Consider the following 11,229-nt stretch of genomic DNA (forward strand, 5'->3'; position numbering starts at 1 on the left):
GAAGTCGGGGCCGAGTGGTTAAGGTCGCTGACTTCAAATCACTTGCCCCTCATTGATGTGGGTTCGAGCCTCACTCAGGGCGTTGAATTCTTCATGTGAGGAAGCCATCCAGCTGGCTTACGGAAGGTCGGTGGTTCTACCCAGGCGCCCGCTCGTGATGAAATAATGCACGGAGGGGCACCTGGGGTCTTCCTCCACCATTAAATCTGGAAAGTCGCCATATGACATATCATGTGTCGGTGCGACGTTAAATCCATAAAAAAAAAAAAAAAAAAAAAAAAAGAACATGAAGTCTGTTTCCGTTGATTTGGAGTTTTTTTTGTTTTGTTTTTTATAAATACTGGTTCAAAATCAAAGAAACAAATATATTATTTCCTTCGACTGTTATTAAGATAAAGGCACATTAGTTATAAAAGTGCAAACTTTACTGGTCTTTTTCCACTTCCTACATCTTAGTTTCATTTAAACAAGAGGGTCATGATGACCCTGAATTGCTCACCTGAGTAATATGAGCCGCATGTTTAAAATGGCAAAATGATGCTAAAATATTACAAAGTAGGTCAGTAGGTCATATTCATGGTCACTGAAGATCAGTTTTAAGATGGGTGTGCAAAACTGTACATGTCATCCAAATTTCAAGGCTGTATCTTAAAAAACAAGAAAGCAAGTCAGTAGGTCAAGGTCACAGTCAGGTGACCCCCCTAATCACTTTGGGTCATCAGGCAATTATAACTAAACAGTCTATGAAATATGATCTGATAATTTTTGAAGCATCTATTCCATATAACTCATAAAGCAAATTACCCCTAGGGCGGGGCCTCTTTTCACCCCAGGGGAATAATTTGAACAATCCACTAGGCAATGCTACATACCAAACATCAAAGGCCTAGGCCTTGAACTTTCAGACAAGAAGAATTTTTTCCCTATATAAGTCTATGTTAAATTTTGGACCCCCAGGACAGGGCCTCTTTTCACCAAAGGGGCATAATTTGAACAATTTTGGTTGTGGACGATAAGGCAATGCAACATACCAAATATCAAAAGCCTAGGCCTTGCAGTTTCAGGCAAGAAGAATTTTGAAGTTTTTTCCTATATTATGTCTATGTAAAACTTGAGACCCCCCAGGGCAGGGCCTCTTTTCACCCTAGGGTTATAATTTGAACAATTTCGGTAGAGGATCTCAAGACAATGCTACATAGTTACTAATTGTCAAAGACCTAGGTCTTTTGGTTTTAGACAAGAAGATTTTAAAAGTTTTTTTCCTATATAAGTCTATGTAAAACTTGGGACCCCCGGGGTGGGGCCTCTTTTCATCCCAGGGGCACAATTTGTATAATCTTCATAGAGGACCATTAGATGATGTCACATGCCAAATATCAAGGGTCTACACCTTGCGTTTTTGGAAAGAAGATTTTTTTAAGTTTTTCTTTTCGGTTGCCATGGCAACCAGAGTTCTGCATGGAATTCAACATTTTGAAAAATTTGAAAGGGGACCACCCAAGGATCATTCCTGTGAAGTTTGATGTAATTCTGTCCAGTGGTTTTCAAGCAGTGGTTTTCAAGAAGAAGATTTTTTTAGAAAATGTTGACAGACGGATGACGGACAACACACGACGGAAATTGAGTGGTCACAAAAGCTCACCATGAGCCTTTGGCTCCGGTGAGCTAAAACTCTTTACAGCACTATTACTAAGCATACCTGTAAGTCTTTATGTTTTGCTATATAAGGTTGGATACACTTCTGCTGTTTTCCTTTCTCTGTGCAGTGTGTAGGGAAGAATATGAGTGCAATAGTGTACATGGAATAAGCCATGTATGACAGAAACAGTCCTGACAGGACCATTGTCAGTGAGGGCTTCATGCTGAACTGTTAGATCAAACTTCAATCTGTCAACAACAAAAAAGGATTTTTTTAATAATAATAATAATAACAGCTTTATTTATTGAGGCAACACAATTAGGCAGGCCTAATCTTCCAGTAGATTACAAATACAAAATTGACAATAGAACAATGACAAGACAAACCAAGCATATGTTATGTTGTTCATTTTCCAGTTTGTCAAATAGGATCTTTTGAACTGCTCAAGAGTGTTAGAATATTTTACTTCAAGAGGTAATGACAGTATACAGTGAAATACCTATCACTCAAAAATGAATGACTCAAGCACCAGGGCTAACTATAGCTATTTGTTTAGTGCATTCTTAGCATTAAAATGTAACTAACTGATTGTGCATACTACAAATGCAATAAACTGACAAAACAGAATGACTAGATCATAAGCTGATAGAAATTTCCCTATTATGCAGTGTTTACTAATGATATTTTTCAGGGTCAATTCTAGGAATATGATGATAAACAAGAGCACCGCCTTGCGGGTGCTGACGCTCATCTGATTTTTTTTGTATAATAGAAATATTGTCCTACCCATGATTTTCTAAGTCCAAAAGGAGCCATAAATCTTGCAAAAAGCAGGATGGAGTTATGTTTCTTGCTGTACAGGGTCAGCCTATGATGGTGAACAAGTGTTGCAAGTTTTAAAGCAATAGCTTTGATAGTTTAGGATAAAAGCTGACCTAAACATAAAACTTAACCAAGAAAACTGATTTTCTAAGTCCAAAAGGGGCAATAATTCTTGCAAAAAGCAAGATGGAGTTATGTTTCTTGATGTACAGGGTCTGCTTATGATGGTGAACAAGTATTCCAAGTTTCAAAGCAATAGCTTTGATAGTTTAGGAGAAAAGTTGACCTAAACATAAAACTTAACCAAGGAATCTGATATTTTCTAAGTACAAAAGGGGCCATAAATCTTGCAAAAAGCAAGATGGAGTTATGTTTCTTGCTATACAGGGTCAGCTTATGATGGTGAACAAGTATTCCAAGTTTCAAAGCAATAGCTTTGATAGTTTAGGAGAAAAGCTGACCTAAACATAAAACTTAACCAGGCAACGCCGACGCAGACGCCGACGCCGACGCCGACGCCGACAACCGCTCAAGTGATGACAATAACTCATCATTTTTTTTCAAAAAATCAGATGAGCTAAAAATGTCTAAACTGACCTAATGCTTGCATTTCCTCATGGAAAGATACATTAAATTTTATTTGACATATGACTTATCATAATCATATGGGTTGTTCCATAACAAAACCTGTAAGATAACAAGATTGCCAAACTGTCATAAATACTCTCTTTACAGCAAATTACTTAAAACATTTAAAATACTCTACTCATTGCGCAGACTAGTTGTCAATTTTCAACAAATTCAACAAAAACTAAGACAATCCTGCTGATTATTGGAAGCCGCCAGGAGGCGGCTTCCAGTAGGTACGATTAAAAATTTGTCCTATGGAGATGACGTCATCAATTTAGGATCTGCTGTTGTATAACCTGTTATGTTTAGATTGTAAAAATTGTACATAACACTAAATGATTTAATAAAATTTGGAAGTATAAAATCAAACTGATTTTTTTAAATCACTCAATTTCTTTCTGATGCAGGTATATAATCATAATTATAACATTAAATTGTCAGCAACAATCATAACTGAACTTTTCCCCATTTTTGTAGACTCGTCAAGGGTCCTCTTCTTAAATACTTTATTTGATTTATTTTATAGTTATTTCCGTGAATTTCGCATATTTTCACATCATAAACTAACTTTCGTGAAAAAAGTAAATATATTTATAAGGTAATAGAATATTTGAAATGATCTTTTTCGCGCAATATTAGCGATTGGAATTCTTTCTCTCTAACAAAAATACCTGTAGGAATGCAAGTCTATACAGACTGGTTTTCGAATTTATCTGCTCCACTACTTTACAAAGATTTATTACCGGGAACCATGACACTGCAATAAATTTCTCCTGTGGATAGAGATCTTAATCAACATTTAGTTAACAGGTGGTCAGCGCATCTTCATTAGTTGAGATTCAGTTTTGTTTTACTAATCTCACTAGTTTAAATCATCATAAAGGTCTGGATTGCCCTTAATCTTTCATTACAATTATGTAAAAACTATGATACCTAAATGAAAACATATTAAATAGTCTTCTTACTGGTTAGATTAATAAATATTTATAAACAATTTAGAAGTGCATTATGTTACTTTGATATCAGTAATCTTCTCTAATAGCACAGTGCATAATAAGATAAGAAGTCAATTATCGTTCATTTTGATCCATGTGTAAAAACATAATCAGTAAATATATTCAACAATGTATCCTAAGCAGCAAGTATTACAAGTATTGCAAAAATACTATTTTTTATAATTATAAAAGAATGACATTTAGGAATAATATTAAACAGATATTGAATGGTGTTGAGTTAAAGTTGGACGTAGGCAGAATGAATATTTTAACAATTTGGATTCAGATTTAGAAAAGGGATAAATGTTTTACAAATAATAAGAATAATTTTCTTTGTGTGGGAATGAAAGGAGTATGTGTGTGACTTGCAAAATAGGCACCAATTTATCAGATTTTTAATGGCAATTTTTAACTCTGCGTGTATGACAAATTATAGAGATGTAAAGCCCTAATATTCCATTGAAGATAATCTCCTGAATAACCACACTAAAGCTTTTGGTCGAAATTAGCAGAAATTGGTATTAATGATTCAAAAACCTTAAATCGAGAAGATTTTCGACCCGTGTAAAAATTATGATCAGTTATATTTCACATTCCAAGACGTCTGCTAACTGAATAAAAAATCTTTTTACATAACAGTTATCATAGTTTCTGTTTCTTTTCAGTGATGCAGTGGTATAAATTTTCATTTTGGTACATGATGTTTTTTGTTACTAGTAGCTGCTGTCCCGGTGTGCACATGGGTTCAAAACATAACTCAGGTTAAAATATTTTTTAGACAGAGTTAGGTGGAACTAAGTTTCTTTACAGAGACCCCTACCTCAAAGTCATACTTAGTGGTCAAAGGTCAAACTTGGTGCTGTTAGTCCCTTTGACACCTGTCGAGCTTGACATGTTGTCCAAGGTCATCTAGATTGGGTGTAAAACAATTCCTAAGATGTTGTATGGCATGTAAAAGGGTAATTGTCTGATATTTCACCTGTCCTAAATAAATGACATATAAATCTGAAGTATTGATTATACGGAATCTTAACATCACCGTGCACCAATCATAATGTTACGTGGTGCAATTTTATAATCATTTATTCTACTAAACATTTTACTTCATAGACAGCTTCCATATTTCTATTTCTAAGACATTTTAAGGAACAAAGAAAGTGCGGCTTCTTTGATGCCATGCATCAAAAATTCGTCTTGTCAAATCTGGCCAAGATAATATACCAATAAACATTCTGACGAAGATTGCGGAACATTGGATATTATAAAGAAGTGATTAAGTTATTAATCGAGCAGTGTCAATTTTCGCAATCTTTAGTAATTCAGGAATCATAACCCAAGACTGACCGGGACTATCCAGTTGGTTACTGAACTTATCAAATGTATTATGCCCATTAAAATTGTGACAAAGTTAAGTGAACATCAGAAAAGAACTACTTAAGTTAGAGAATGGACACTGTCAACTTCTGCTATTTTGAGTAATTCAAGGGCCATAACTCTGGAGATACTGATCCAAACTGGCTGGTAATTGAACTTGGACTAGATTTTCATAGAGATACACACTCTAAGTTATGTTTAGCTCTGTGAAAAATTACTCTAACTTGTTATCGAGTGGACACTGTCAATTTTGGTAACTTTAACCAATTCAAGGACCATAATTTTAAAGATACTGCATGGTCCGAGCTCGCTGGTTATCAAACTTGGCCTAGATTTTATCAATTAATACTTCTTCGGTATAAGTATGGTTAACATCAAAGAAATATCAATCTAGTTATCGAGCAAACACTGTCAATTTTGGCAATTTGACGAAGGCCATTATAGTCATAAAAATGGCATTATTAAAAGGTAAATGATAAAATGAAAACAAGATCCTACTACCAACACTGAAGACCTTTAGAATTTTGGTTTAAACAATATCTTATTAATCACAATCCATTTACAACATGTACATATATCACAAAGGCATACAGGATTGAGTAGGAAGCTGTAAGCTGATTTGAAACTCTCTCCTTTAGAATTTTGTTTAACTTCTATTGAAAAATAAAGCCGACATTCAAAAAAAAAAAAAAAGTTCTCAAACAGCAGACTACTTTTCTGCTGAATTATTTATATCTTTTTTAAATGTTACAAAAATATTCTGACATGGGTTTTTTAATCATAACTTATCAACTCTAATTTATTTCGTGGCAGCATCGTGTCTCAATTTTGACAGAAACTGACACTGTTCCCTAGGCAGACTGTGACACTGTATTGATTTTTCCCACCTTTTTCAACACATGGTTTAAAACAATGTAAACCAACCCGAGGTCCAAAAGTATTTCAAACAAACATGGCTGCAGACAAATTATGGGCAGAAATATTTAACACTTTTATAATGACATGCAACAAAGTGAATTTTGTACCAGTACAATTCTTTGATCAGTCTATTTTCATAACTATTCGAAGTTTTCGGACCTAGAAATATTTAACTTCTAAGAAGAAAAAATAATCTTTTACTGGATATTGCAATAAAATATTTTGGGTTGCAGCATTTATTTTGGGTTAGGCGTGGGAGGGGAAACAAACAATATTTTATTTTAGGCCCTGACCTTTTTTGAATGTATCCCATATATTTTGTGTTTTATTTCTGCAATTTACATGTAATGTAATCAACAGTCCACAGGTGTCCGGTAGATATCACTTCAGACCTGTTTACAACACAATTACGAAGATTTAAAGTCTCTTATCTAAAATTATGCATTATACTCAACTCATCTGAAGTTTCTACATGATTATAAAGTAATGTTTAATTTATTGGAGCAAGTAAGTCATGACAAGACTTTTACAAGTTATTTTATTTTTCAACGTCTTTGTTTTCCTAAAAGTAAATGCAGATATGGCTAAGGCTTAGATAGATGGCAACTATAAAATATCAGGTCATAAAATGCACCCTCCAGATAAGCCGAACAAGTAAGGCTACATTACATTGAAACTGTGAAATTCACCACATTTCAAATGAAACTGCGAAATGCACCACATTTCATATTTATCTATCTATCTATTTATACTGCAGCGCTCCTCTCTGCGAGTATTGTGTGCAGCTGCGCGCCTGTACAAGAAGTTAAAAGTAGATTGGATAGGAGGATAAAAGTAATACACAGTGTGTATTGCAGTATAAATACAGTTGATAGTGTTAAAAACAAGAAGGATTTACAGATAAAAGCAGTTTAAAAACAGGTCTATCATGTTAAGCATTGTGTACAGGTTTGGTCACACCCTGTTTAAACTGATTCAGGGTGGGGGCTTGCACAAGTTGTACTGGAAGGGCATTCCAAAGTACTATGGTGGCTGGGAAGAAAGAGTACTTATAGTAATTACAGGGAGTGGGGATCTGAGTATAGGAGTGGGGATGCATATGTCTTGTTAGACGGGATGGGGGGCTGACATAGGTGGGGAGTGGCACAGCAACCAAACCATTCACTATCTTGTAGAACATAAGGAGGCGTGAATCAGATCTCCTATCTTCAAGGGTACGCCATCTCAGCTGACATAGCATGTTTGTGACACTGCTGTAAGGGGAGTAGTCATGATTTACTCATCGCGCTGCCCTTCGCTGAATCATTTCAATCTGGTGGATGTTTTGTTGGGTGTAAGGGTTCCAAACACAGCTAGCATATTCTAGCTGTGGCCTGACTAGTGATTTATATATATTGAAGCATGCCTAACTAGCCTGATTTTACCAGTGCAAACAGGTCTGAATAGGTGTATCTCGCCAGATTGTTGTATACAATTGATCCCACCTAATGTTTGTTGAAAATCAATAGCAGTGCCAGACCGTATCCGAATTATTTACTAACCGAATATAACGACATTCAAGAAAAACTTATTTTATTTAAACAGTAGGGATGTGCATATGTATTTGCATTTTACCTATTAGATCAAATCTTCGAATACTCAAAACAACTGTCAGATCGGCATTCCACTATTTGTTTATGATAAAAATGATAATTTTAATACGTTTCACGACTCAGCCGGGTTTGCCGGTGACACTATTAATATTATCACAATAAAATAATCACACAATTCTAGGTGTTACAGAACAACTTCAGTACCAAAATGCGTTCACATTAATTACAGTATATGACTATACATAAAAGATACTGATGTCAGACTAAAAATAAAAGATAGGCGCGTAGCTGCTTTAACGCAGACACGCAGTTGCGTAGTGAAAATCAGGCAAGCATACACAATTAAACTAGTTGCAACAAGACGTGTTACTGGAACAGACCCGGAGAGAGAGTAGAAACTACTCGCACCCTAGGTGGCTCCAATTACATGGTAATTGAAGTGATGGCCAGTTTAACAGTATGTAGTCAATAAAAAGCAATAAATCACATGTAGCAGTGCTGATAAGCATTGATGCAGGACATGTATAAAATGATAGTGTGATGTTTATAGTGAAGGCATGTGCATTTAACTGCATGTCTTTTAAATGTGCCCATTTTTTTTTCAGGAAACTTGATATATGGATATAAGACAAAATTAATCAACATCAATTTTGTGCAAAAATAGTTTAAAACTATGCCAATAAAATGGGTCTTATCATTAGAATGTAATTCAAAGCACAGAATATATTTCATCACAAAATTTTCTAATTAGAAGACTATATTGAAAATAGCTATGTTATTTAATTTTCTAGCTGTGTATGACTGTCTGCCTGTCGATCAGTCAGTAAGGTAGATCTTGCTGCGACTTTATAAATCTGTTTTTACATATTAAAACCTGTTTTATAAGAAGATGGCAGTCTGAAGAATATGCTTATTATTATTATTATACCAGATTTGTTGAGCGCCCTTTTCATATGCAATATACGTTCAAAGGCGCTTAAATTATCATTATAATACATGTCTGTCTGTCTGTCTGTCTGTCACTAAAGATGGAATATGCAATAACATGTCCTTGAAATGGAAAATTATCATGTGACGACAAGCAAGACCTAAAAGAACCATTTTCAGATTGGACCAGATGTTGTTTATTATACATGCCGACGTACAATGTACAGGTCTTTAATAAAATTCTATTCTGTTCTGTTCTGTTATTATTAAATATTTGGACCAACAATGTTCCATGATATATATAATTATAAGAAAGTTAAAAAAAACTTTGCAATTTCAAATGTGTTGCTATGTCTGTTATCAGAGAGTGTAACGATTACTGAATGCATAAAGGGAAGTAATTCCATTAATATGCAAATTTGCAAACCTGTCAGTTGTCATTGGAGTAAGATGACAGTATATATGCGCATTAAATCACCTTTGGTGATGAGCTAGCTTTTCACCGACGGGATTTGTGTGGCGAAAACGTTACAAATGGTGGCAGCGGTGGGATGAAGTCAACTGCCGGACTGGAGTTACCTTACCCATGTGTTTCCTAGGCCAAATCTCGGGACGAGATTTCTCGGAGGGGAAAGTAATGTAACGATTACTGAATGCATAAAGGGAAGTAATTCCATTAATATGCAAATTTGCAAACCTGTCAGTTGTCATTGGAGTAAGATGACAGTATATAAGAGCGATAAATCACCCTTGGTGATGAGCTAGCTTTTCACCGACGGGATTTGTGTGGCACTGAAACGTTACAAGAGTATCCGAATAACCTAACAAGATTGGTAAAAACCTGCATATTTTGTATATTTCATGTGATTACTTTTAAAGTGTAAATCACCTGTTAATTAAGTATACAGGATTAACTGTTTTACTCTTCCTGTTTTATTTAAAAAAGGTATTCTTCTTCGTGGCCTTTTCGAAAAAAATGAACAGAATGAATGTGAACGTAATTGTAAGATGTATATAGTTCATTACATTGATTTTTTATCATTTTAATTTGTTAGCATGTACACAGCACTGTGTAGCCATAGCTAGTTCCATCCATTGCTAATCAATCTTAAGCTCAGCAAAGATGCATTTTGTTTTTAGCTCACCTGTGGATGAGCTTTTGTGATCATCCTTCGTTCGTCGTCTGTCCACACTTTCTTGTGAACACGATAGAGACCGCAATTTGCAATCAATTTTAATCAAACTTGCACACAACTTGTATTGGCATAATATCTCGATTCCTTTCGAAACTTGGCCAGATTCCATCATGGGTTCAATGGTTATTGCCCCTTAAAAGGCCAAATATATGGTATTTTGGCTTGTGAACACGATAGGGACCACATTTTGCAGTAAACTTTAATCAAACTTGCACACAGCTTGTATGTGCATAATATCTTGGTTCCTTCGAAAACTGACCAGATCAAAAGCTAAAGGCCTCATCCTATCTCCATGACACTTGGTCAGAATGGTTATCTTCATTCCTGAACCAAATTTAAAACTGGGTCATATGGGTTAAAAAACTAGGCCATCCAGTCAAATCAAAGGGAAAGCTTGTCTCTCGAGGCCACTTTTATGACCCTATCTTCATGAAATTTGGTAAGAATGTTTATCTTCATGATTCCTAGACCAAGTGTGACACTGGCCATGTATGGTCAAAAACTAGGTCACGTGCTCAAATCAAAATAATTGTTATATAATGCAAATTCATGTCAGTAGAGGTAATTTATCAATTTACATGAACCAGTGTACGACATGTTTTTTGTTCTGAAATTCCTATTACGTGTTTCAAGAATAGAGTATAGATAATTTAAGGCGTTGACTTTATTTCTTTTCTTTTTTCTTTTTGAACTTTCTCTATAATTTACAGGGGAAATGTTTTTAAGATGCTTTCGATATGAGCATTTTAGTACACGATCTTTATAAGAGAATAAATGCAGTGCATATCTACATTATTTGTTTTTGTGTAAGGTGAAACCACTGTTTAGCAGAGTTTTATAATAGAACAGAGCAGAATAGAATTTGAAAACCTGTACGTGGTACATCGGCATGCATAATAAACAACATCTGGTCCAATCTGAAAATGGTTTCTTTTATCCAATTATAGATTCCATCTTCAATAAATGACAGACAGACAGACATACATGAGCCGCGCCATGAGAAAACCAACATAGTGGGTTTGCGACCAGCATCCGCGCAGTCTGGTCAGGATCCATGGTGTTCGCTTTCAATACCTATTGCAATTAGAGAAACTGTTGGCGAACAGCATGGATCCTGACCAGACTGCGCGGATGCG

The 11,229-nt window shown here is 35.2% G+C and overlaps 1 protein-coding gene across 1 annotated transcript in view; it reads right to left on the reverse strand.

The window, feature by feature from the left end:
* Positions 1–8,126, reverse strand: part of LOC123549702 (lipid scramblase CLPTM1L-like) — an 83,939-nt gene extending 75,813 nt beyond the window's left edge. Inside the window, exons 1-2 of the mRNA XM_053546622.1 lie at positions 7,993–8,126; positions 1,700–1,887 (exon numbers count right to left, since the gene is read on the reverse strand). Of these exons, the coding sequence (XP_053402597.1) occupies positions 1,700–1,861 (162 nt within the window). The 5' untranslated portion in view covers positions 1,862–1,887; positions 7,993–8,126. The remainder of the gene's footprint in view (positions 1–1,699; positions 1,888–7,992) is intronic.
* Between the last annotated feature and the right edge of the window lie 3,103 nt (positions 8,127–11,229).

This window comes from Mercenaria mercenaria, chromosome 6 (assembly GCF_021730395.1).
Source record: "Mercenaria mercenaria strain notata chromosome 6, MADL_Memer_1, whole genome shotgun sequence".
In the NCBI taxonomy this organism is placed as follows: domain Eukaryota; kingdom Metazoa; phylum Mollusca; class Bivalvia; order Venerida; family Veneridae; genus Mercenaria; species Mercenaria mercenaria.